The sequence below is a fragment of the Falco naumanni genome, chromosome 1 (assembly GCF_017639655.2).
Source record: "Falco naumanni isolate bFalNau1 chromosome 1, bFalNau1.pat, whole genome shotgun sequence".
NCBI classification, from domain to species: Eukaryota; Metazoa; Chordata; class Aves; order Falconiformes; family Falconidae; genus Falco; species Falco naumanni.
Window position 1 is genome coordinate 107,800,550 of NC_054054.1, and position 27,821 is coordinate 107,828,370.

General features: G+C 40.2%; 1 protein-coding gene across 3 annotated transcripts in view; it reads left to right on the top strand.

Moving 5' to 3' along the window:
* TAOK1 (TAO kinase 1) overlaps nucleotides 1-27,821 on the top strand; it is a 73,853-nt gene that overhangs the window by 24,918 nt on the left and 21,114 nt on the right. For 2 of the 3 annotated variants that reach the window (XM_040616672.1, XM_040616688.1), the window contains 13 exons: nucleotides 6,533-6,759; nucleotides 10,936-11,007; nucleotides 13,970-14,071; nucleotides 15,261-15,306; nucleotides 16,219-16,315; nucleotides 17,104-17,217; nucleotides 17,987-18,078; nucleotides 20,625-20,718; nucleotides 22,120-22,201; nucleotides 24,192-24,359; nucleotides 25,226-25,429; nucleotides 26,643-26,777; nucleotides 27,351-27,587. In XM_040616672.1, coding sequence (XP_040472606.1) covers nucleotides 6,628-6,759; nucleotides 10,936-11,007; nucleotides 13,970-14,071; nucleotides 15,261-15,306; nucleotides 16,219-16,315; nucleotides 17,104-17,217; nucleotides 17,987-18,078; nucleotides 20,625-20,718; nucleotides 22,120-22,201; nucleotides 24,192-24,359; nucleotides 25,226-25,429; nucleotides 26,643-26,777; nucleotides 27,351-27,587 — 1,575 coding nt within the window. In that variant the 5' untranslated portion in view covers nucleotides 6,533-6,627. Of the gene's footprint in view, nucleotides 1-4,725; nucleotides 4,905-6,532; nucleotides 6,760-10,935; nucleotides 11,008-13,969; nucleotides 14,072-15,260; nucleotides 15,307-16,218; nucleotides 16,316-17,103; nucleotides 17,218-17,986; nucleotides 18,079-20,624; nucleotides 20,719-22,119; nucleotides 22,202-24,191; nucleotides 24,360-25,225; nucleotides 25,430-26,642; nucleotides 26,778-27,350; nucleotides 27,588-27,821 lie in introns of those variants that run through there. The other variant, XM_040616680.1, reaches the window with a different exon arrangement.

Below are 27,821 nucleotides of genomic sequence, written 5' to 3' on the forward strand. Positions count from 1 at the left end.
TAAGGGGGTAGCATCATTCCTAAAGTCACATATATCAACACTGCCTGATAGGATGAGTATTCATTTTTTCTGATGCTGGGACTTCATCATCATTTCTGATACGTCCCCACCAGCTATACAGCCCTTCTGCTTCTGACACCAGCTTAGACTCAAATCATCACGCTTACATCCCCACGGGTTTGAGGAGTGGGTATTGCAACATACTCTTGTTGCATGAAGTGAATACACTGGTATTGCAGAATACCAGTTTTGCCTGAAGAGAGTACATTTCAGAGTAAAATGAGTAATTTTTTTTTTTATTTCTACTGGGATGATGCACATGCTGTTCACATTGTTCTCTCCTCCTGTACGTTGTGGTGGTGTTTAGCAGTGTTACGGATCAGGTATTTTACTCTGTTATGTACCAGCCGGAGTTCAGCCTCCTGTGCTCGGCGGTGTCCTCTTGATGAAGTGGTGACGTGCCTGGGTACGCAGTTGTATGTTGTGCTGGGAGAGCCTCTTCAATGTCTCAAATACATGTCAGACAAGAAGCTTCCTCTGCCCAACAGGCAATATTATATCATACGGAAAGTTCAGCTGAGGTTTCCTCTGCGTGGTTTATAAACAAACAGTTCATATGTGCTGATATTTTTGGTTTGTATGCTAGAAAACTTTTTTTTTTCTGAAAATGCATGGAATAGCGACTACTTCACATTTGCATACAAGCAGCAACTTTCATTCTGTATTTTTGCTTACTTTATTTTACCTTACAAACTTTTATTCAGAGTCTGTCAAAAATGAGGAGTGATTTGTCTGCTACTTTGAAAAAAGTTGTGCTTTTAGGTCAAGCATTCAATGCTGTACAGAATTTTATAAAAGTTGGTATTTTAAGCATTCTTACCATCTAATCATTCTTTAAGCATTCTTACCATCTAACTCACTGCAGGTATAATTGCAAGTACGAGAAAAAAAGCCCTACAAGTCAGTTCTTTCAATAGTTCCAGCTTACCATATTTATGATAGTGGTGGAAATTTTCAGTGTCAGCTGGAAGCCATTCAGGAAATTTTTAATAGTGTGTTGAGAGGATAATTTAAATCTCAGCTTCATACACTCCCCGGATCTGACCCATATGCAAGTAAGAGAAAATCCCTTTTCCCTTTTTTGACAGTTGCATGGTGACACTCATTCCCCATCTATTTGATGCTCTTGCATTAGATCCTGCCAGAGGAAATGACACTAAAATTTAGCAACTGTTTGCACTGCATGCAATGCAGATGCTTTAAAAAAAATATCTGAATAGCAGTTTCCAAATGAAGTTATGTTGTGGTGGGCTGTTATTTTTTGGTGGTGGGTTTTTTTTGTTCGTGGTTTTATTCCTGCTCTGACTTTGAGTGAGAAGACCTGCAAAGGCCAGTAGTTTTTTGTGTTGAATATTCACTTTATAGTCTTTTCTGTTGGAGTGTGCAGCTCTAAAGATCATAAGTGCTATAACTGGTCTCCTGATTTGTTTATTTGGGTTTTTTAATTGTCGTGTATTTTCTATTAGGGGAAAAATACATAGTGTGGCTACACTTGATACTAAACAATAAGTTTTTATGGATTTTACTGTGCTAAGTGGGTCATATAGCAGATGAGTATGACATTGAAACAAGATTTATGTCTCAAACAGCAAAGAATTTTTTGTTTATAATTAGTAATGGAGGACAGCATTCCTGTAGACCTTATTAGCCATCCTAGGAGTCCACATAGCATGCCTTGTGGTACCTGGTGAAAGGGAGAGAGACACAGGATGATGGATGCATAAATCTGTTTGTTGTTTCCATTTTGTGCTCATATGGTATTTGTTTAACTCTGGTTATAATATGGATGTCGAAGCATGTTGAATGTGTTGATTCCTTGAAACTTCATTTGTACAGGCAAAGCGTACTGATTTTTAATGCTAATAATCTACAGGCAAGCCCGTGTTGTAATTTGGTTTGTGCACGTTTTTGAACCATCTTAAGGATCTACAAATGCTTTGATGAATCTCATGGTTAGTGTAACCAAATACCTTCTAGTCACTGTCACTCACTGAATTGTTCTGAATGCGAATCTGAGAAATAGTATGATGGATAGATGGAAATCTCAGTGAGTAGGTTCGCTTCCCCTTTGCAGGAAAGGCAATGAAGACAGTTATCTGTGACGGTGACGGCCATCACATATTTTAGTGTAGCGTGGACAAATTATAATTTCTGTGAGGTCTCTGTAGCATAACGCTTAAATATGCACTTATAAATATGGCAGCTGACCATTCAGAGCTTTGCTTGTTCTGCTCTGCAGGATCCCAGGGGATGTTAGTCACAGGGGCGGGTCTTACTTCAGCTTGAGATGACATGGCAGGGAGGCAGAGAACTCAGAAGAGAACAGGTCTTATCCCATCCTCATCTTCAGCTTCCTTATGTCAGTGGTTCAAGGTGTGTGTGTGTACGTTTAATATAGCCGTAATTACAGGGAACGTACCACCTTATTGATTCATAGACTTTTGTGGATGCATGCGTGCGGTTTCTACTAACTGCTTGTTGTTCAGATGAAAGTAATTTGATAAAACATTTTGGCCTGTAGTCAGTGTCGTCAACACTACTAATGGTGGCCACTAAGTGTAGTTAGTTCAGCCTACTGTATGGAAATAGTTGGTCCAGTCTTGTGCTTTGAACATTCCTTAGTTTATTTCGAATCTTTCTTATATTCCTACATCACCTTGTTGGTTGTGAGTGGAACTGAGCTAAGTAGCAGTAGTTGTCTTTATGCAATGCGATATTATCTTTTTGTATGAGTGACAACTGGGAAAAAATGTGGAATTCATTTTATCTAATTTTAGCAGCCTGCAGGGTGGCTTGTAGGTAGGCTGCCTCTTCAGCCGGCGAAGGCAGGCACAGTCAGAGGTGCTGTATCCTGTTTGCAGTGCCAGTCCCTTGGCCACGGTCAGGATCTGGCCACCTGATCTGAGCTGTCTAAGGTAAGCTGATCAGTCCCATCCACTGGGAACAATTGTGTTTAACAGTGTAGCTGCACTGATCCAAAAAAACCTGTAGTAAAGAGTCTGCAGTGGTGGAAGAATGTAAAATACGTAAGTGCAACTTGACTGTAGTTTAGAAAACCAGCTGCCTGCTGGTATATGATTTAATTTTCAGCACAGTTTAGTTGCAGGGTTTTTTTTAATCTTTAAGACTCCTCTGTATTTTTAATACATCTAAAATAATGCAATAACCATGTTGTGTGCCACTTCTCCTAACTTCAGTTCTGTTTCCCCAAAGTGTTCAGGTGTCATTATTGCAAGGCAGGAGGCAGAGCATCTTGGCTGCTGGCACTGTCAGGCTTTGGCAGGCAGCGCATGTTGTCTGGGTAAAAGAAGACTGAGGGAATTTAATATTGCAGCATCCATAAAAAATGGGAGCGCTTTATTAAGCGAGACTATGTAAAGCTTTCTTATGGCTGGAATTTACATTAATGCATTTTTGTTGTTCCATCTAAGCAGATAAAATGATAAGTGTAATGTCATGTATGTGTTTGACTATTCTGTTAAATAGGTTTTAATACTGAATGTTTTTATTCTCATGCATTTCAAAGCAGCAATTATTTCCAAGAATAAAGATAATTAAATTTGTCTCCATGCTCTTAGGATTAAAAGGGGAAAAGCTGTATTTTAAGGTGTGTCACAACAGATGAGTTCTGCTCTCATTTGCTGTTCGAAGTCTGGCAGAGCAGTAGCCAGTCCCGTACCACTTCTGTATTGTTAGTGAGCCTGGTAAGAGTTTTAGCAGTGGTAAAAAGTGTTGCCGGTGGATGGCATTTCAGAGGCATGCTCAGAAACGATGCCAAGAATGAGTCTGGTGGCTGGTTTGGCATGGGGGGTAGGTAGAGAGGGGGAGAAATGTGTAATCCATCTCAGCTGTGTGCGCACAGGGTTTTTCTCCGCACTCTGGCTCTCGCACGCACGCTCGCTCGCTCGGCCATGTGACTTTTGGCCATATTAGCAGGTTTATCCAAGCCTAGCCCCTCTGACTAACAGATGTAGGGAAAAGGGCATTCTGGGATTGCAGCAGTTGCTTTTGAACAACAATGTCCTTTTTGTAAGAATCCGATGCTTCTTAAAAGATGGAACATGACATCATTACCGTCGATCCAAGAAACATTCCTTCAATAATACTGAGTGTGCTCTGGTTATCAGCACCCTTCCCCCAGCTCCTTTCTCTCGTTTTTCTGACTGATGCTTTTTGTCTATTGTTTCGTCGGGGGCTGTAAATGTGAAACAGTTGTCTTTCAGTGTTATGTGCTTGTTAGAGCTGGAATCAAGTGGAATATTGTTGGCTTATTTGAAAGAAAGAAAAATAACAAAAAAACCCCAACCCTTTTCTTCCAGTCTTCGTAAATGCAGTGTGCTTCAGGTACGGGCTGAATTCAAGCTAATTATTTCCCTTCCCACATGGTATTAGTTACTGTGTTATGCAACGGAAGGTGGAGATCCCACAGTCCCGTTCCTATGCATCTCACCCAGCTTCACTGGCTGTTGGGAATGTCGTGTCTGCTTCGAAGGCTTCTGTAATGATCCTGCATCCATATGAAATGTGTGTGTGCATGCTTGTGAGTGCAGTGTAGCAAAGTTGTGAACAGCTGCGTATTTTCTGTGTGTGTGTGTGTGTGTGTATAGATAAATGTTTTTATACTTGTTCCACCACTGGGATTTGAATATCGGTTTTTCCTTAGCCCCTGAGCAGGCTATCATGGAAACACATTTTGGGTTGCGTTATAAATCTTTTTGAATGCTGACTTCTTGGAGGAAAGCTATGAAAATGCTGGATTTTGCTTCGCTTCCCTTCCCTGCGTTCTCTCTCCCACGCCTGTCTTCATCAGAAAAACTGGAGACTCTTGCAGACTTTACAACTAGGTATGTCTTGGCTGTCTCTCGCACAATTGTGCTCTCCTTGTAGCGATGCTGGCAGATATTTGAACTAACAAGGAGCAGGCAGTCTTTGGCACTTTCACATGCTGCAACTGCCTAGAGAAGAGTACCACTGAGCACAAACATGCAGGAGTATGTCTTTTTCCATCCTTGTAGGAACTGGTCTGCAGGGAGGGGAAAACAAATGATTCATTGATGGTGCAGAGGCTTGGAGAAAGGTGGAGTTTATAGCACCCAGAAAAGGAGGAAAAGTGGACAGGGATAGGGCCTTCTGATACATTGGTTAAACTCAGGTTTGTCATCTTTCTTTTTTCCCTTGTGAAGGTATAAAACTCTTTAAAAAAAAACAAATTTGACATATGAATAAAAAAAGCACAAGCCTTGACCAGACAGGGATTTTTGGAAAGAAATGAGCTGTGTGATTAGCTGTTTGCCAGTGACGCAGTTTTTATTGGTGACAATTTACAGGTAATTAAGAGGAAATTCCAATGCCAGGCTGTTCCTTTGGCGGGGGGGGGGGGGGGGGGGGCGGGAAAGTGCATTTTACTTATAAGCATTGTTTATTTTCATCTGTTGTAAAGATACAGTAGGATTGCAGCACAACTTTGAAAGTATGCTTTTCTTCTGGATAGATTCCAAGACTTTGACACTTTGAGTAAATGAAAGCAAATGCATGGTGCACACAGAAAGGTTTTCATGCATTCCCAGTGGGGTCTGAAGTTGCGTGTTTCTCTGAAGAAAATGTTTGCCAATGGACTATTGTAGAAGGCTGTATCATGTGCTATCACAATTAAAATGTATGTTTGCATCTGGTGGAGTAGAAAGACATGCGTTGTGTGTAGAACTGGGTATCTCCTGTTCTGGATGCTGTTCTCTTAAAGAAGGGGGTTGCAAATAAAACTCTGAAGAGGAGGCACTTTACAATAGAGATCATGAGTTCAGATAAGAGGAAAAAACAAAAAGGACCATGACTTATTTAGCTGTGGATGCTTTAGAGAGGTCTCCACGTGCGTGCTGAAATGAGTAAAAATTGGTCACTTGGTGCTTAATGAGTATAATTGCAGAAGGAAAAAATATACTCAGTTGAGTTAAAAAAAATGTAAGTACAGATTAGTAAATGGCAGTGGACTGTCGTACACATCGTACTTGTACTATATATCTTGTCTTGCAAAGACCATTTAAAATATATTTTCATATATATGTATACACACACACGCAATTGTGTCATCCACTTACAAAGTCCAAACAATGCTTCAAGACGTAGTGGGTATAATTCTTCAGAGGGAGGGTGTCAAGGTAACATGGGCTCACCAGTGACAAACGAGTTATTGCTGTAAGTCAGAGAGGTTCTATTGACCACTCTGCTGGCAACTGAGCAGATGCTGGAGCAAGGAATATGTCTCATTTTGTGTTTTGATTTTGGTTTGTTTTCTGTAGAAATGCTCTACTGGTGTCACAGGGGGACTGTGACATTATCCCAGCAGATAGGTTGTGTTGCTTCATGCTGTAGGGATGCTTGCTCTGGAAGAAGTGGAAGCTGCTCTGTTGTAGCTTTGTTTCTGGCTCTTTGAGAAGAGGATAATCAGCGAAGGATCACAATCTTTTTCTTGCAGTAATCCATGCTGAAGAGGCTCCATTCATACAGATGAACCAAGGGTTGAGGCAGCACTTTAAACCCAGATAGTCGGTCGGCTAACTGCCCAGCAGGATGCCATCAACCAGCCGAGCGGGCAGCCTGAAGGACCCAGAAATTGCAGAGCTCTTCTTCAAAGAAGATCCAGAAAAGCTCTTCACAGATCTCCGAGAGATTGGCCATGGAAGCTTTGGAGCAGTTTATTTTGTAAGTAGCTCCGTAACTTGTGAATTTAAGCTGTCTCTTTATCTTTAAACTGTGGATGTAGACTTTAACATATTGAGGAAAAGAAACTGCTGTGAATCTTTTTATATGTCTGGGGCAGAGATGTTTGCTTGTGTGCCTGTACAGTCTCAGCCCGTTCACAGACTCACAGTATCTATAAGGTGTTTGCATACAAACTGAAAAGAAAAACTGGAAACATGGCCCTTGCTTGGTGCTTTTAGGTACATCATTATGTTGCCAGCAGGGATTTTTCTGCAAATTAAAACATGGGGTTCTGCTCCATCAATTCTGACTGGCAATGCAGTTCTCTTCGTCTGATCATCTCCTTATCATCTTTTGCCCCTTGAGAAAAATTGAGTTCTCTCTCCCTTTGTGCATACCCCCAGGCTCCCTTAAAGCCGTTCTTTTCGTCTGACACCTGAGTGTTGGTGCTTTTGTTGTCATTTGTCCTGTCACATCCTTCCCGACTTCAGGCAAGACTCCCAGTATTCATCTGCATAAAACTTACTTGACATGTATATCTGGACAGCAAAATTTTTCCCGGGCTGGTTGGAGGTGGAATGTCTCACGGTAACCTGACTTGCAGGTTGCTGTATGTTAACCAAAGTGCATACTGTGAGACTTTCATTTAAAAAAAATCATTTTCCTCAGAAAACCTTTTCACATTTATAATTGTGGGAGGTGTGGCCAAACCTGCCAATTTCCCTTCAAAAAGCCATTTGTGTCAGTATTTTATGAGATGCCTATTCATTGTTAATAATTGCAGCAGACCATGTTGGGAACCTTCCAGCACAAATTTAATGCAGCACAGATGAACTAATTAGGAAAAGCTTCTTAATTTTGTTCCCTGCTTAAAACTATGAGCCACCACTGTCTGGGAACAGATCTGGGGGAGGAAGTGTTTTCTAACGAAACAGTACTTACCTGCAGCTTTTACTTCATCTCATTTACTTGCTTTGGTTAAAGAGTGGATACAGAAGGAGGGAACTGGCAAAAATCTGCCTCACTGCTAGGTGGAAATATTTTTTGAAGAAACATTATTGTGGAAGGATACAGTGTTCCTGGAAAAACTTGAATAATCTCAGAGGTGTGCATGAACCCCACAGGTACGGGAAAGCAGTGTACAGCCAGGGGTGGCCTGCAGGCTGGGTGCTAACAGCTTCGCGGGCATCTGCAAGAAGCTGCTGCCGTGGCATTTGTAGGCTGCCTCAACCTTGTAGTTGTGGTAAGGGCTGATTGCCCGTTACCAGCTCCTTCTACAAAGAGATCGAAAGTAAGAGGTCATTAACTTCTAGGCCCTTCCTTCTCCCCCCTCCTTTTAGACTAGCAATTCATTATAGATTGGTATTTATCCACTGAAGAGTGCAATTACTTGCTGGTGTTTGGATTGTGCTTCTTTAATGGAAAGTACGTCTAATTTGGCACTTGCAGACGTGTGTGAACGGTGCATCTCACACTGCAGCCTGTCTGGGGGCCTTGTTTTTGTCAAGTTAAGAGAGAGCTTCAAAGAAGACACGCTGTTGCTATTTCTTTGTTACAAAGTTGTAACCTCTAAGTTTTGTGTTGTATTATGGTATCTTTTTACTACTTTTCACTACTAGCAGGTCTGAGGTCTTGAATCTCAAGCTGTTTCATGTAATGTACTCTGACACCTCAAACAGAAGCCCAAAAGATGAGAAAGAGAACACGGAGGGAGAAATTTAGTGTAAATTAAATAGGCATCAAGAACTGAAGTAGAGAAGTGTATGTCTTGGATCCTTCATTCCTCTGTAAAGCTAGGGAAAAAAGTTCCCTTAGGTTTCTTTCTCCAGAATTTGATTCTGCTAATACAAACAGTTAAACTTTCTGTAATCAATGTAATATTGGATTATAGTTGATAACTGCTTAAAAGGATATTACCAAAGCCGGTGACATACTCCACCTTTCCTTTGCTCATATTTTGCTTGTATCACTGCTGAAGTTACTCTGGTCACCAGATGTTGATCCTTTGTGTGGAGTTTTCAGAGGAAAGCAGGATATATGCACATAAATGTCTGCCATAAAACAAGCCTCGTTTATTTGGATTGTTTAAGTTAGCTGGCCTTGTAACATCTTCATGGCTTTTGTCTAGGCATTGGCTTTTTTCAATTATTTGGGATCACAGGGAAACTAAAAAAGCAAGTGAACGCCGTGAGTTTAATGTTCATAGGGTGCCAGCTGTGACGGTTCTCTCTCTCAGCCCCGCTGCAGCCGTGGGGCTGTCCGTGTTAGGCAGACACAATCAGAGGTTGCTTGCTTGGGTTTTCTAATACATAGCTCCCACCTCACCAGGCTGCTTTCATTGCCTACAGCCTGGACCAAAAATGTTGATGATAAATAGATGTGGGAGTAAATTAACAAGGAGAAAAATCCATATAATCCTGAAATCTCCCCTTGCCTTTTTTTAAATGCAGTTTAGTCTTTCACTGTTAGTTGTACCTACCTTTTTTTCCTTTCAGTGGTGATCCCGAGAAGGGGTGATCTATTTCTCTTGCATGGTAACTGGCTGAGAGCATTTACTCTTGTCTCTTTCTTTGTTGCTGTTACAGCCTGCAGTGGCGGAAAGTTTCTTTTTTTTCTTTCATAAATGACATGAATTTTGCTGGTTCACCTCATGGTTTTAGTTTCTTCGGATCTGCAAGTCTGGCACCTCTGAATCATTTTGGTATTATCCTTACCCTAGTCCCTGCTCTGCAGTGTAATAATAGCTTTCACTTGACACAGGAAACCTACTACACTGGAACACTGCAGATGGAGCAGAAGAATAACCCACTCTCTTTTGTTAGAGCTGTGTTCCTTCTGCTCTGCTCTAGTATTTTGCTTGCCTGTTCTATTGGAGTTCTTCACCAATTTGAATGTTTCAGAGATTATCTCTAATTGGCAAAGATCGGGGAGTCAGAATTTTATTCTTCCTTTTTTGTCTCAAAAAACAACAATAGCTGTCCCCCAAACCTTAAAGGTAAATACCAATGAGACGGTAGGAAGGATCCTCTCAAACCGAAAGAAAACTAAAAATAGTATTGGTTCAAGCTCATCATAACTGGTTGAAATAAAGACTGACAGGGAATTCTGGGAATCTCTTTAATGAACGGCAGAATTAAAACATGACTGGAAAACCTTTTTACAAAAGGCAGAGTCCTGGTACTTTGTTAATCCATGTTCTGATAGGCTGTGCTTGATGGTACAAATGTATTAAAAATCAGCATTTTCATCAGTCATTAGTGAATGCTGTGGTGCACATTATTCTGATTTATATCATTTGGCTTCATATCCAAGTTGATTATTCTTATCGGGGAGTCTCGGAGGTCTTTTCCTCCACCACCCTCCTGTGCTGCTGAAATCCTTAACAGAGGAAAGGCCAGGGTCTTGTCTGGAGCCATCCTTCCTGCAAGGTGAAGCAGCACTGCCTCTTCTGCCAGGGTGAATGAGCTGTTGCTTTGGTGCTAAATTAAACAAAACTTCTCATCTAAGTCTTATCTTGGATTGTCTCTGAAGTCAGGAAGTCTGCCTTTGAAGTGTGAAAAACCATGTACATTTTATTGTGCAGTGTAAATAATAATATTATTGGACTGAGAAAGTGGAAGTCGGAACGGGAATCTGAAGATTGCTTAGATCACTGCCATCTCTCCCTGTATCACCTGCCTTCCTTTGAGACCCAACAGCTAGTTGGTGGGAGCACTGGGGAGAAAGCCACCGGTGTCTGGAGCAGGTATCTCCTGTGCATCCTGGAACATCTATGCTTGTGTTCGGAATGGAGCAAGGGGGCTGACTTTGCCTGGAACAGACCTGGGCAAGGAGAGAAACTGATTTAGGGGAAATCTGTTCTACTTGAATTAGAGCTGCTTTTATAAACTATGATTTTTAGTTTAGAAGTGACAGCAGCTGACTCCTGCAGAGACTTGCTGGATGCTGAGCACAGAAAAATGTCATACCTTGTCTCACAAACAGCAGGGTCATCTTTAACTTTGGAAATTTCTGATACATGCAGCAGTTACATCCCTTGGAAGATATTTTAGTTTAACTCTCTGCAAAAGTTAACTAATGGATAAGGATTATTTTTTTTTTATCAGTATGTTTGGTTTACATTTTATGTGAAACAGTGATCTTAAGAAATTGATGCATGATGTTTTCTTGTTACAGGCACGTGATGTGCGCACCAATGAAGTGGTGGCCATCAAGAAAATGTCATATAGTGGGAAGCAGTCCAATGAGGTATGTAGAACGTTACCTATTACATCTTGACCATTGCAAATACTTATTAATTTGGATGATTTTAATTAGCTTGGGTCACAGCAGGAGAAAATCTTTCTTAAAGCTGTAAAGGTGAATGAGGGTACTGTGTAAACAAAACAAATTAAGTTTACTCTTCACAGTGTATTTCTGCCTAATCTGCTCTAGGGAAAAATGGGTAGAACTTCTTTCTTCCAGACACAAAGGGCTCTTTTATGGGGCTACATAAATGTGTAGTAAGCAAAAAATAAAATGAGAAGTGGTAGGTTTATATGTTAGTATGTCTTGTTGCCCTTAAACATTCAATTTTAAATACCTTTCACAAAATAACCATGTTACTTACTGGACAAAGGAATAATGACATTGGATGCAGAAGTGAGAGGTTAGAGGGAATCTTGCTTGTACAAAGTAGTAAGACAGGATGCATCCCTCCCTGGAACGACTGTGCTGATGAGGAGCTAAAACAAAAGCAAAACAGCCGTGAATGAATGAGTGTGAAAATCTGAGCAGCAGCATAATTACGGAAGAACTGCCAGAGCTAAGGATTAAGGCAGTCTTTGCAGAGTGGTCTGTAAAATTAGGCATCTGAGATTTAAACGTTAAGTGTTTTCATGGCCACCCCGGATGTGGGTTTTTTCCCTAGGACGCTTCATAGAGATAATTGATTTTATACTTGAAAAGTTGAAGTGCTAGAACAGATTCTTGAAACGCCCTACAAGCCAATTTGGTATTATTTCTGATAAACAACGTCTATCAAAACGTGGCACGATTTTTCAACAGCAGTATTTATTGGGAGCATGTTGTTCAAGGCATTTATGGTTCCCTCCCTCCATTCTCTATATTCCAGTCTTAGAAGCAGTCTTGCTCTGATGAGTTTGATTAACAACTTGTTGCTTTCTGTACCTGCCTTTTGTGTATTGGCCACCTGCACTACATGGAGCTGAACTATTCCTTCCTTTCTGTGTGTGTGTATGTGTCTGTGTAGGAGGTAGAGGTGACAGTGTCTCTCCAGCAGTCCTAAATTCTAGCTTCATAGTTAAATTTGCTGTGCATGTTTCTATTTTGTCACTGCGGTGACTTGTTTAACTGTGTACTGATGAAAGAATAATTTGTACTTACTACTTGTCCTACTGTTTTAATTACTGTGAGCTATAAATACTCTATTCACATGAATGAAACAAACTGTGCATGCTTCAGAAATAGCTTTTGTTTGTCTTCAATGCATATGTTTCTTTATTTTGAAGAAAGTAATAAGAGCAGGATTAAAACATGTTCCATTTTACTTCTATATTTATTTGTCTTGTTCAGAAGTTTGCTAGAGGTGTGATCTAGCCTATGTAAAGAAAATTGATTAAGGGCATTCTGGTATCGTTTATATTTACTTTGGTTTCATAATAAGATTTTATCATTGGTGGGAACAATTATTCTCTAAAATAAGGACATATTTTATACTAAAAATAAGTTTAAAACCTTTGAAATGTGTAGTACTGTGCTCTTAACGTGGTCTCAGGGCTTATTTTACGCATGAAGTCACGAATACGTCTTGACTAATATATCACCTCTGTCTTCCCAATATAGAAGCTTAGAGTGGCGCTTTCTCGGTTTGGCTTTTATTGCTTGGTACCTTGAAGCCTTTAAGGCTAAAGGTGAAAGGCACTAAGTTGTTCTTGTACTAGCGTGAGGGTGTTAGTGGGAGACTTTATGTTAGAATAAGCTGCACTGATACGATGCTCAAGAAATTTCTGGTGTTGAGAAATGCTTAGTCAATCAGATGCTTCGGTTGTGGCTACCATGCTCCCTGGTTTCATTTGTTTCTTTAAACCTAACATTTTTATTGAGGAAGATTTGGGGTTGGCATGTGTTTTCCCAAGCATTTGGGTATAAGAGACGTCTGTCCATCTATGAATCCCAGCCACATACATATGCCTGAGGGAGCGTGTGCTGAGAGATTAACAGGAGCTGGAAAACAGCTTTTGAACCTTTCGGTGTTGGGTAAGGTTTCTCTACCTCCGATTAACTTCAGAACCTATAATCTTTCTCAAAAGCATTTTCAGTGTCAACACTCTTGTGTTGATGTCTGCATACTTAAATGGTTTCAGCTACTGCATTTGATTTTGAAATTTTTTTCTGGTAGTTGCAGCCTTGCTGTTGTACTTTACAAGCTTTTGCCCTTTTTGCTGGAGGAAGCTGGATGTGTGCATCAAATGGGAGGACTTGGTGATTTCCTCCAAGGGGAGTAATGGCAGTGTCTAGGCACACATCAGAACGTGACATTTTGGCCTTTTCTGTACTTCAAAGTTGTACTGGCAGAGCTTTCCTTATTATAAACCTGGATTTTATTTTATCTGTTTAGTCTTTTACTCCTGCGGAACCGTTCCTTTGTCTAGTGGTAACTCATTTTAAATTGGTCCTTGTATAGACTAAACTAGTAATGGAGAAACATTATCAAGGATGTAGTCAGATATTCGGCAGCCGATAAATGGAGCATCATCCAGTGTAATATACTTACTGGTGGGGATGGGTCTTTATATCTTCAAGAGTTAAGTGAGAGACAGCTGATCCTGCTGAAGGACACGTCATCCACATCTCTTTCAGGTTGGGATGTATGTTTCATTTGGCCACAGAAAAGGTATCCCTTAAAAAAGGATTGCTTCTTTTTTTGCTCAAATATAGTTTCGTAGTAGTATATCCTGTGCATCCATATAACTGTAAATTATTACATTGATGAGAGATCCTTACGTGCAGCCTAATCAATCAATAACTTAATTCATAGGTCTGTTGAGGAGTTAACTGGTGAACATCATCGTGTTGATGTAAATTTATTTTGATTTGGAACCTTAAGGTGGTTTTGCCTCTTAAAATAATTAAATGACATACTAACTTAACAACAATCAAAAAAAGGTAACAGTTTTTAAAGTCTTTCTATTCCTTTTATTTTCTACAGAAATGGCAGGATATTATTAAGGAAGTCAAGTTCCTCCAAAGAATAAAACACCCTAACAGTATAGAATACAAAGGCTGCTATTTGCGGGAGCATACAGCATGGGTAAGCATCTGCTGCACTCTGCACTTCTCTTGCCTTGGTTAAGGGTGCTTTAAAATATCTCCAGCTGGCTTTCAGGAGGCACCTGAACACTTGCACTGCACAGATTCAGATGAGAATACTCAAGGACTTTACAGATGCTCAGCAAAACTGAATGGCGTTTTTGGAAACAAGATTTAGGGAAATGCTGCCTTTTACTTGCAGAGTGAGGTAGTTGTGCAGTTGTTCTAGTGTATATAGCTTGATGGGCTGAGTATTGGAAATAAATAGTAAGGGGGTGGGTGGGTGGGTGTGCGCAACAAATTTATCTATCACTTTTCTTGCTGTAAGGAAAGGTGAGAATTTCAATTCTACTGCCTGAGAGGCAAATACAGCAACTTTATTAGATATTTGCAGGTCACTTAACAATGCATTTGGTATGGCACTGAGTGTTAATGGTTCAGTACTTTACAGGTTGACTGGATATGTTCCAGAAGTAAGTGTTCGGCTGTACTTTAATAAATAGGTTAGAATTATCCTACAAAAATTGTAATTAAAGTATATATTGAGTCATTAGTATTTCTGTTATATAGCTAAATTCTTCTGTTGTGTGTTGTTTACTGAATTTGGGTTATTAGAGTTTGTGTGCATAAAAATGTGTGTGTAGGAATAGACGCTGTGCAGAGGAAGCATTTTGTCAAATGAAGAGTGTGATGTACACCTGACAGTTTTTGTAGTACGATATATGAAAGAAATCATATTGCTGAACTAATAATCTAAACATATAAGCATCAATAAATCTACAGGACAGAGTTTTAGGGTGGTTTTGAAATCTGAACGGGACAAAATCTGAAGTAAATCCCTAAATAGCCCTTTAATACTCTGATAAGCTTGTTAAGTGCTATTTAATATTCCTGTTAAGTACATGCATATAAAATATGTAATACAATACGTAACTGGTTATGAATATGCTTTTGCCTTACTTAATAGTTTTGTTGCTTGGTATCTTACACAAGAGGGCTATGCTAATTCCAGTTAGAGCTGTCCTAGTGAGGAGGGGTCAGCATGACAGTGCTGGAATGGGACTTAATGTTACAAGCAATCTGCACTGTATGCACCAGTGGTTATTTCTAGATTTCTCCACTGAAATCTAGAAAACATACATTTACTATTGGAGATGTTCTAACAGCTCCTTTGATTTCTTCCCATACAGCTTGTTATGGAATATTGTTTAGGATCAGCGTCAGACTTACTAGAAGGTATGTCATGCACATTTATTTGATTGAAAGTCACAAGTATAGTACTGAAGTAGGAGGTTACAGCATCACAAAATTGTCCTGGAATATTTAGTTTCATTTGGGGGTAGAGTGTGTGTGAACAGGTGTAGGTTTTTTTGAATTCTTGCATGTCTGTAATGGTTTTTCTGTAGAATATCAGCTTTCCTAGGTGGCTAGTTTCTCCTTGGTTTGTATTATTTTAAAGTTGTCAGTCAGCTATTTATTTTCTTAGGAGTTTTAGGTTCTCCTGTCATGACAGTTCAAGATACATTTCTGAAACCCCTTGCTGTCGATCCTAATGCTTACTAACAACTGTAGGCATGTTGACTAGAACAGCACTGCAGCAGTATTAGGATTTGCCTTGATGAGGTCTTTTGTTAAATGGTCGTTTTTCTATCAGGCTTCTTGAAGTGAATTTTCATTGAAGATATATGTGTGGCCAGTAAGTTGTTCGTCTCCTTTCCTTGCCAGAAGCATTTCAGGACAAAAGGCTGAGCTGCTGGAGGGTCATCTGTATTGCTACAGTTTATTCATGTGTGAATTGTTGTAAAGTTCTAGGGCTTGGGATTTAGCTTCATTAATGGAAAATTGAATATTGAGTCTCAAATCGGTATTTGGGAGAATGGTCACAGAACTGACAGGAACATAGTACATGGTTGCAAAGTAGGCTCTCTTTTGATAGCAAATACCTGCCATTTTAGAGTTAGAAGATTACATCCGATTATAGAATGTGTGCTGTGAACTATTTTTATATTTGCTTCTTATGCTGAACCTAGTAAAACCCGAACTTTTAGTGTTTTATCTCTGTTTACATTGTTAACAGTACTCAACTTGCATGCTGCAAACTGCAATGTTTTCTTTAATATTGAATTTCAAATAAATTCTTTCCTTAAGTTCATAAAAAGCCATTGCAAGAAGTGGAAATAGCAGCAATTACCCATGGTGCTCTCCAGGGATTAGCATACTTGCATTCTCACAATATGATCCATAGGTAAGTGGTTATATTTTTGCTGTCTCACACACACTTACAGGTAATTTATTTTCTTGATTGTATCCCCCTCATCTCAAATTTAATATTTGTAAGCGGAGATTTTCTTTACTCAGTGCCCATATGCTCCCAAACTCGTGATTTATAGTAGTCGAATACTAGCAAGCTATGTATCTCCATATGCACTATCTCTTACAGCTGGTGTTCGTAATTTCTGCAGAATTGCTTTGAATCTGCTAGGCTTTTCAGTACTTGATATGATGCCGATTGTTCCCTGAAGCAGTGAATAGCAAGGCAGGCTGACTTCACCTAAATAGCTTGTAGCCAACTGCAAGGCAAAGATTGCAGGGGCGGGGGGAGCGTTAACACTTGAAAAATTAGTTTTACATGAACACACATGTTGAGAAACACACCGTAAGTATGCAGTGCAAATGTTCTTTGTGTTTAAAGTACCTGCTGCATTTTAGTAGGGCGAAGGATTTTAATAGTTACATTATTAGGACTTTCTGAAGAACGTTTATAAAGAACATAGTTGGTTCAGAAGGTTTTACTGAACTGTGTATGAAGCTTATCAGGTGTGCCATTTTAAGTTGATTTTTAAGACAAATTAGATTCCAAGGTCAAGGGCCATGTTAAGCAATTAACCTAAAGGTTAAAGATTTTTGTATTTGGAGGAAATGTGGGTATTGAGTAGCTTGAACATGTAAGTACCGGCATGTGTTGTAGCCTGTCCTATAGAAGGTTTTCTTTTTTGGAGAGGAATGATACTGACACTTGTATTCTATAACCAGAGATATCAAGGCAGGAAACATCCTGCTGACAGAGCCAGGACAGGTGAAACTTGCTGACTTTGGGTCTGCTTCCATAGCATCTCCTGCCAACTCATTTGTGGGGACGCCATATTGGTAAGCCAAGAGTTTTACACGTTTCTGGCTTTGTGAATGAACAGGATCGTTTATTGGGTATTTAATATACTTGGGCTTTATTGGAGCTAGCTTTGTAATCTTCTGGTTGTGGTAGTGATAAATGTACTCTGCAAAAAAAAAGATTAAATAGTAAGTAGGCTCTAACTTCAAGAAATTGTGAATCCTTGTATTTGTAGCTCACAAAAAGTAATAAAAATACTTTGTTGTTCTACTTAGGCTGACTTTAAGTGGTAGAGGTGGGGTTGAATCAGCTGTAATATATTTTAATCACTCCCCCCAGTGGTTTTAACAGTTCATATGTTCTCACCGCATCTGGTTGTTGAAGTAACTAAAGTGTTTTTTCTTTCATAGGAAAGGCCAGGTTCATTGAACAAAACCCTTTGCAGATTCCTTGTATGCTTTTGATCTCTTACACCTAATCTGTGGTGTTTACACAACTGCATGCTATAATTATTTCACCAGAGTTGGCCAGCCAGCTAAACTATTGGAAATGTGGGAGGGCGAGAAGGTGGTAATACTCATAAATGGAGTGCTGGGCAAAGCACAAGAGAACATCCCGCAGCCCCTCTAAAAGCTTGTACTAGTGGGGGTGCCTGGTCTTTGTTCCCAGTATCCCATGCCTGATACCTTGGGGAATTGTTTGTTTACGGTAGCTGAAATCAGTGAAACAGCCTGTTTCATTGAAATACTGATGATGACAATGTGTTCCATTGCCTGGAATTTTATGAGCACCAATTTCCTATTTTAGGATGGCCCCAGAAGTGATTTTAGCCATGGATGAAGGGCAGTATGATGGCAAAGTAGATGTTTGGTCTCTTGGAATTACCTGTATTGAGTTAGGTAAGTTATTTTCTTTGAAAAATTATAAAGTGTAGTTATTTAATACCTAGAACTTAGCTGAATCACAGTGCAGAAGATTTAGACTTCCTTCCTTGTCCTGGTTTCTCTGGGACTTGAGTTTTAGAGGAAAGAGCTAAACATGCTCTCTAGAATTCAAGACTTAAGTCTCAAATTTGATGTTTATTGAGTTGGTGTTTTCATTATACAAAGAGTTACATAGACAAAGAAAATAGCCAAGCTGTATCACTAAAGGTGTTCACATTCTCTGGGAGAGGCATTTAACTTTTGAACTGAAAAACTGGCTATTTGCTGAACAGCTTTAGAAATGAGCCATTGAAAGTCCCAGTGTGAAAATATTATTAGATGTAAATTGATATTGTTTGCATGAAAATTTAAGGTATGTTAACAAGTCCTGCAACAATGAAGTTTTGCATGAGTGGACAGCTTCAAAACTATATTCAGTGTATGTTGTCACTTGTTGGCTGGAAAATCCCTCCCCCCCCCCCCCCCTTTTTTTTTTTTTGAAGAGTAAGAAATGGAATAATCCACATTTTAAGTGGTAACCTATAAATTAAACCCAAAATAAATGATGGCATTGCCATTAAAACAGACTCCTTAAAGCAGAAAATCAATTTAAAGGGACTGTGTTAGTATGGCATTCTATTTAAATTTAACACTTAGTGTTTTCTTGGAACAAAAATACACTCACTGAAGCACAACACGATGCACAGCACTACTCAGATTTTAGTCAGGATCCAGCTCTCTGGATCTCAGGATCTTAACTGTCGTTTTTCTGGGGATGGTGAGGTTCAGTGCTGCTCGTTGCACCTGAGGCTGTCCTACCATCCTTGTCACATCTCATTGCTTGTACTCTGAACCGACCTCGGTGGCGGAGCAGCCCAGCTGGGCAGCGAGAGCTCTCAGGAACACGCTAATCCATGTGAACTGCACAGTTTAGCTAAAAATGCTGTCTGGCATTCCAAACTGTCAACTTCATCTTCTTCCAGGACGTGAAATAGATTCTTTCTTCAGAGCAGAGAAATTTTTGGTTGCCAATATAAAGCAAGTTGAAGGGGTGTGACTGTCATGATAGAATCCTGCTCCGAGTGGAGTAAGGAGACTTGGCTGGCTGCAGCGCTCCAGGAATGCAGTGAGCTCATGGCCACCACACCCCCGGGTGCCTTCCTGCACGCTGCGTTTTTGCAATATGAAGCGTTAGGCTTCGTCTACGGCTTGTAGCGTGGTGGGAGGTGAGGCTAGGTCAGGACGGTAGAGCATTGTAGGCTGGGGCGATGTGGTTATCGCATTTGTGTTGGTTTGAATAAGCTTGGGAAGAAAGCTGAAAAATGGAGATGTCTAGCAGTCTTCTCAAGTTATCACTCAGTCTTAGAAATGGCCTCAATGAGGGCTCAGTTTCTATGTTTCCTGAAGTTTTTATTTTATTCAGGTGAGTTAAGAGAAAAAAACACTAGGGAGAACAGCCAGTTAAAATGGTTTAATGGATAATCAGTCTGATCCCTGATAGCAGCAGCTAGTTATCTGACAGATGCAAGAGGGTAGTGCTGCATTTGAGGAAGGGCTTAACTCCTCAGTTCACCTGTTCGGAGGAATTCGTGGTGCTTCTGGTGCTTAGTCCATCCTGCAGTAACCATGAGTGAACCGTGCCTAGCTTACTGCTGCTGTTTGACTTGGAATTGAGAAGCAGCGTAAGAAAACTAGCATTATTTTTTTCTTGTTTGTTTTGTTTTCAGGAAGGAAAGTTTTCTGTTGCATTTTCACTAGTGCAGGAACGTCCTGGTGGCCTGACCAGCCTCTCTGGAATGTTTATGGCGAGGCTGAGCTTTATAGGTTTACCCCATAAACATTCTGATGAAGCTTCAATTTTGTTGTTACAGTGAGATCATCTCCTTCCTCATTAAGCTTTCATGCTGTGTCAGTCTATAAGAGTAACACAAGCTTGAAAGAGAGAGAGAAGAGCCAAAGAGAATGCAACTCTCAAAATAGTATAAAGAGTTGTTGGCCTGTTACTGACTTCCTGCCCATGTGCTTAGTCAGTTTAAGTGTGATTTGATGCTTCTTATGGTTCTTGTAACCAGCTTTTCCTTCATCGCTGCTGTCCTGCTAGAATTTAATATTTGTTAGCTTTTTAGCAACTGTAGTTTAAAAAACAAAAAAGGGGATGGGGGGGGGTGGGTATGAAACCAAGAATGCTTAGTGGCTAAACACCGGGTATAGAGCTTACTGTTAACTTACTCCTATTTTAGTACATTAAAATGAGTCAGAGAACTCAACTATGATAGACCACATAATTTAAAAGCTTGAGAGGACAAGGCATTTGATCTTCAAAGTGCTTTCATCTTCTGCAATGGTATAGGACATATGCCAACATATCTGTCTGATTGCAGGGTAGGGATGGTTTGGGGTTCCATGTTCAGGCAATAGTGATTCTCCTGATGTGGTTTTCTTTTTAAAGGGATGTAAACTAAAAAAAGAGCAAAAACATGAGACTATCTCCCTATATAAAAATTATTTTCTTTTGTGTGTAGCGGAAAGGAAGCCTCCTTTGTTTAATATGAACGCAATGAGTGCCTTATATCACATAGCGCAGAATGAATCCCCTACACTACAGTCTAATGAATGGTGAGTATTACTGAGGGAGGAATGTTGTAGGGAATTGCTGTAAATGGAGTGCTTTGTCATGCTGAGTTCCTGAAATGGCTGGATTTCTGTTGGGAGGATGTGAGCTGGAAGGTTCTTATTAGGTTCACTATACATATTATATACAAAATTGACCAATTACTAAATATGGATTTTAGATTCTAGAACGTAGTAGAAGCAGGACATGCTGCTGAAAGAACATAAGATCCTGTAAAAAATTCAGTTAATGGGTCAGTAAATTGTGAAGCTCCCAGGCTAGCAAAAATGTGGGGTTTAGTGTTTTTTTTTTTATCACAAACCACAGTCTCAATTCCTAAAACTTGTTTTGTTGAAGTATTGCTTTGCAAGATGAAGACACTGCTTATGTGTGGCAAGTGTCTGTTGCATACACTTCAGAGGAGTAAAGCGCAGTAGTAACATTTTGTGCCTCCCAGCCTCAACAACTGTCTTTTGAAACAGCAGACACAGTAAACTAATTTCAGAAGTTAAAAACTTCCTAATTACGTTTTTCTGAGCCATAGTCCTAGGCCTCTAATATTATACATTGTACCTTATTTTTAGAAATTTTTTTCTACTTCTGAGATTTTCTGGTTAGGCTATTTCACACCCTCGTGCTTGACAAAACATTCAACTCATTTTTATGCAATTTTCTGACCAAAAAATGCAATAATTTAATTTACTGAAAAACTGCAGTAGCAAAACCCCCCATTACATGATGGGGGCGGGGGGTGGGAGAGAAAGAAAGAAATAAAACATGTACAACCGATGTACCACTGTTTTCGGGGTTTTATCCTGCCCTTCTGAAAACCTGTGTTCAGAGAAAGGAAGGAGAAAATACAGCATTTCAGCTTACAGAAGGAGAGAAGTTACTAAACAAATCATGACCTTAAGTCTTATTTGTGACAGGTTGCATGATAGTGTAGAAGTGGCATCTGAGGGGCCAAAGGCATTTCAGGAATTGTGCATTAATGCAGTTTGTGGATGAAACACCTGTGCACAGAGGTGGAATGGGGCAGGGGCTCCGATTAGACCTTGAAGAGTTTTTGCAGGATGAATTTGGCAGGGTGATGCTCGCACTGAGGTAGATGGGTGTCTGCCTTTACACCAAACTTCCCTTCCTCTTGAATTGGCCCATATTTTTGCATTCTTAAGGTGAAATATTTTGTCTAGAAGCTGAGGTTAGAGGGTTCTGCCTGCTAATAGCAGTGGATTTGGGCTTGACTGGGGGTGTCAAGAGGCTGTAGTGTGAAGTACTGGGTCTGTGTGGTCTCTCCTCACTTTTTCTGCTAGGAGCACCCAGATGTGAGTATCTTGATTCCTTAATGAATTCCACAGAGTCATTAACTCGGATGGATTTTTTTTTTTCCCCTCTCCTTGCCACAGGTCTGATTATTTTCGAAACTTCGTAGATTCTTGCCTCCAGAAAATTCCTCAAGACAGGCCTACATCAGAGGAGCTTCTGAAGGTTGGCTTGCTTGTCCTTTTTGTTTTCTACGTGGTATTAAAAATGGGCCATGCTCTGTGATGTTCTTCTGTCTCACCTACCGCACTAGGATGTGGTTAACGATGCGCTCTCTGCCCATTACACCTGACACCTTTGAGCAGAGGGTGCTGTGGACTGTACCAAGCTGGTGGTCACAGCTTTACTGCCCCTTCGCAGTGCCTCGGGCAGTTCCCCAGGTGACGTTCCAAGCCAGCCCTGTTCTCATCATAAAAGGACACCCCATCAAGTGACACTGGATGACCATCAACTTGTGAAGAGTTTCAGTTTCTTAAGCTCAGTCTATCCTTCCAGTGATTATAATTAATCCTGACAGAGCTGCTGTGCATTAGTTAACAAATACGTTTCGTTACTTCCCTCTTTATTCTATGCTATATATACCCCTAAAGGCTTTTTATCCTCTCCCATCACCTATGTACTTTACATGTAGAACTGAAATCCGCTGTTCTAATAGTATCCCTGGGGGAAAAGGGGTAGAGGAAAGCAGTTTTTCTTCCCCATACTTTTCCTTGACATGGATAAGCCTCAGCCATATGTGGGTTTTCTCTTGCTTTATTAGCTTTCTTTTCCTCCTCTCTTTTTACCCCCCTCTTCATTTGTGCCCGTGTATGCTGCAGGTACTTGATTTTCCTTGCTGTAGTCTGGAAAAAAAGCCAGTGTGGCACATTGTTGCAAAAAGCTGAGCTGTTCCTAAGTGAACACAACTGGCATAGAAGTTAGGTGATAGAGTTGCTTTAAGTGTGACTTTGATGTATTTCCTTTGTGGCATCAGGTGGCATTCGGAATTTCACTAACTTTTCATTCTCATTACAATGCTCATGACATTTTGTTGTGGCTTGAGTTTCTTTTTATCCTGGCCATGTCTGCTAAACAGTGGTTTTTCCAAAATGTTGCATTGCAGGGAAATGTATGCTATTTATAAAAGTTTTATCATCACCTTTTTGCATGTTTTTACTTAAATTGTTCTGAGGACTTCTACCTCTTTAAAAACTGTGTATTCAGAAAGTAAATGCAATTATCCAGTAAAGGTTTTGGTGTGGGTGTGTAGTCCTGCCATTTTAGAATTCTGCAGAGTGGTTTTATTTTGAGCAATGCACTGCAATTAAAGAGAACATTGATGGAAATTAAACGTTTGTGAATGTATTCCTTCCATATCTATAGCCTGAAACAGCTGCATGCCACTTTACAGGGACAGGTAGGGAATGTGACATGTTGGAAATGGCAGTGCAGTTCTCCAAAGGAACAAAATGAAACTAGCGGTGGTGTTAATAATGACTCATGCTTGCACAGCACATTTCATCTGGAGACTGCAAAAGCTGCTTCTGACATACATAGACAGGACTTGCTTTACCTATTGGCAAAAGGTAGCCACCTTTGCAGTGAGATGCAGTGAATATCTCCAAAAAAAAAGAGCACAACGTGGCTATCTGTTCTAGGACCAGGCTTGAAGGTTCACAGCCTATTTTGTGACTCAGAGCTGTATGCCAAATATTTGATTTTCTAAACAAGGAAAAGGGTTTTATAGTGAGAGTTAGCTGATGAGTTAATCAACATTTGGTTAGAGACACTAACCAGCCTAACACCTTTGGTATTTATATGTTACTTGTTGCTCTTCCCCCTCTAAACCACAAGTAGATAACCTCTCTAAATACCCCAGTACCCAAAGAAGTCTAGGTTTAAACTGAGCCTGTTTTCATGGTATGTGAAAAACCATTTCTCATTTCAGGGTTTTTTACATCTTTATTTTCTGGTGGATGTCTCCCATCAGAAAGCAATCATTCTGAAATCTGTCTGAATTGTGAAGTCTAAAAATAGTGCCAACATAAGCTGTGAAGGTATTCTCCTCCTGTGCAGGGAAGAGGGCTAACAAACCCAACTACAGCTCATATTTGTATCATGAAAGCATGTGCACTGGAGGCATAAGAAGTCACTCCCCTATTTGTGTGTTCTACAGCACATGTTTGTTCTTCGGGAGCGGCCCGAAACAGTGTTAATAGACTTGATTCAGAGAACAAAGGATGCGGTGAGAGAACTGGACAACCTGCAGTATCGTAAAATGAAGAAGCTCCTCTTCCAGGAGGCGCACAATGGCCCTGCAGTCGAAACACAGGAGGAGGAGGAGGTGAGAGAAACTTTGGATTTCATCACTGAACCGGAGAACGATGCTGTCATTTAAATAACCACAACTCAGATATTGCTGAAATGAGCGGAGGCTGTTTAAACACCTGGCTGTAAACTCTGTCTTCCTTTCTGTGTTTGGAATAAAGCTACCTCAAGGCACAAACAAGGACAAACAGGGTAGATGGCTAGTGCTGGCAAGAAGCTGTGCCGTGTGTTCGTGCTTGAACAGTTAGTTTCCAGTTCTGTAAATCCTAGCTTTCCTTGCCTGTTTATAAGGCTTCATGAGGACTCTTTCAGCAGCTGTGGTTAACCTCTGTTTTGACCATCTATACAAGGCCCTTGACAATCTTCTGGTTTTGTCTGGAGAATGTCGTTCTGGCTCTAAGACATAGAAACTCGTACTTGATTTGGGGGGAAAAAAAAAGTCATCAAGGAAAATAATTTGGGTTTTTTGGGGCCACATGCTGCAGTCACCATGCAGATATTGAGACTCTCTGAACTGCAGTTCTCTTGTACAGAAAGGAACTGTGTGAGGTGCAGTGTCCCAGCCGAACACTTAGGTGATGCTGGTGTCAGGAGAGTTTCTGGTGACGTGCTGTTGCTGATACATGATAGAGTTCAGCTTGTTAACAGGCTTGCTGTTGAAAAGAATCTGACATCAGCCAAGTTAATCATGACAAGGCTGATTCTTCCTCTCCCCAGCATCCCACAAGAGAAATATTTCATGGCAGTGCCCGGAGGGTGGGAACTGCCATGACGTGGAAGGTAGATGACTTGAGAAAGGAATGGAATGAGCATTTCATTTGGTAACGTCTACAGATACAACTGTGATGGATTTGGATTTTCTTAATAATTCCTTTCTCCTAGGAGCAAGATCATGGTGTCGGCAGGACAGGAACAGTGAATAGTGTCGGAAGTAATCAGTCCATTCCTAGTATGTCTATCAGTGCCAGTAGCCAAAGTAGTAGTGTTAACAGTCTTCCAGATGCCTCAGATGATAAGAGCGAGCTGGATATGATGGAGGGGGACCACACCGTGATGTCAAATAGCTCTGTCATTCATTTAAAGCCGGTAAGCATTGGATTTCTACTGGATAACGTTCAAGGTGTAAATGGGAGAGGATTTGGTTGGCACGATGACAAAAAGCCGAGTGCTTCCTGTCTTAAGTCATTATCCACAGGTTCTAATACTGTGCCCCAAATACATTAACGTGTGCTGGAAACTTTGGAAGGTTGCTGTAAAAATCATCTATTTTCATTCATTCACTAAAAATTATTTTCCTGATTTAATTGTTTCAAAAGCAGAGCAGTTTGCTTTACTGTGAGGAATTGGAATGTCACGTTGTGAACAGGTTTGTTTAGTGGATGCTCTTAATTTGCAGAGCACTGCTTCATGGGACAAAAGGATGTGAGAGTTCCCCCTGTTTACCTCCTAGTTAGTGAATTCTTAAACACAGGACCCACAGTAGGGGCTGAAATATGTTCCTGAAGTGCCCAGCTTCCCAGCACTTAATATCTGGTTAACGAACAAAGATGCATGGAAACAGAAATGCAGCACTTTGGCCATGACAAGCTGTGAAGCCGCTTGCCCTGCTTTACCTCTGCACGATGAAGGATAAACTGGGGAGCGTCCCTCTGAACCACGCTGCTCCTGCTGTGGAGGGGTTATCGCATGTTTTCTCAAAGCAGTAGCGTTTCCCTAGCTAATGATAGGTGTGGTTCCAGTGTTTTGTTCTTTGCCCAGATATGCAACAAAGACACAGGTATTTCCTCGGGGAGTTAATTAGTATATCATATCTAAGTACTGATCGCTCTGTGATGAATGACAAACTCAAAATAAGAATGTGGAGTGCACCATGACAAATTTTAAAATTTGCTTTGAGGTGTTTCTGTAGTGGGTGTAATGAAAATCTTCCTCTGTCTTTCAGTTACAAAGATGTTTTTGTCTTCCAGATTTGATATCATCTACTTTATAGCTTTTATGTTTTGTTGAAGTAAACAGTTTAACTCAGTTTTCAGTTTTCCATTTATTTTTCTCATTTTCAGCTTTAATTAGTAATTTTCCTCTTGGTAATAAAAATGCACAATGAAATTTCCAAAAGTAAAGATTCTAGATCAGAGCTCTAATTGCAGTATATTCCTTCATTCACCTTTTTGACAGGAGGATCTTTTGAGGCTGACGGATGTAAAATTTTTTGTTCTTCCTTTTAAATGTTTTTCGAACTAGACAAAAAAATCTTTAGTAACGCAGATTCTCTTCTCTCGTGTTAATATTTGCTGATAAGGAGGAAGAAAACTACAGAGAGGAATCAGATCCTCGAACAAGGGCATCAGAACCCCAGTCTCCTCCCCAAGTATCTCGCCACAAGTCTCATTATCGGAACCGAGAGCACTTTGCTACTATACGCACAGCATCGCTGGTATGTTAAGGTTTTTATTTTGATGAAGTTGTATGGGAAGGGATGCCTTTGAACATAGCTCCGTGAAACTACTTAGAGCTTTTAGGATTTCTTCGAAATATGAGCTGGCCTCATTGAGATACTATCACTGAAATAGTTCAATGTAAGTTAATAAAAGCTTACATGTGACACCTGGGTGAATGCAATTTGTGTATGTAAGATATTGTTCAAAACCAGTATGCCTAGTAAAATATAGGAAACCATTTATAATAATAAGCTCGCTTTTATTTTTGTCTGCATATCATACATATTTGTGTGTGTATATATGCACCCTCATTGCAGTGGGCTAAGAAGACATTATTTAGTACAAGCTTTATAACAATTGTACAGTTTTTCTGTTGGAGCCCGTGTGAGCTTATCTTCTACAGCAGAATTCAGTTTTTTAATCTGCTCTGCTGCCATTAGGATGTGTGCTTTTCTTTACAACAAAATCATATTTCTTTACTGAATAGTTTTCTTTTGTGGTTTGAAGACTGCTGAAAAGCAGATTAAGAAGCATTAACTTACTTTGGCCCAATGTGGTTATCTTCCTAGGTGACAAGGCAAATGCAGGAACACGAACAAGACTCTGAACTCCGAGAACAGATGTCTGGCTATAAACGTATGAGGCGGCAACACCAGAAGCAACTGATGGCATTAGAGAATAAACTGAAGGCAGAGATGGATGAGCATCGCCTCAGGTTGGACAAAGATCTTGAAACACAGCGTAACAATTTTGCTGCAGAAATGGAAAAGCTAATTAAAAAGCACCAAGCAGCCATGGAAAAAGAGGTAGGAGACTGCAGTTTAGCAGACCAGTCTGTATTTGTTAATTACATTGAATTGTCCGCTTCCCCTCACTGATGAAGAGATGACATTGTAGTCTCTTACATGTCTTGTTTTCAGGAGCCAAGCAAATTGCTAATTAGAAAAAGGCTAATACATCACCTCCTTACACTAAGGGGTTTATGTAACTAGAGGAAAGGTATGTCCTTCATCACAGTGCGTTATACTAAATGTTAGTAT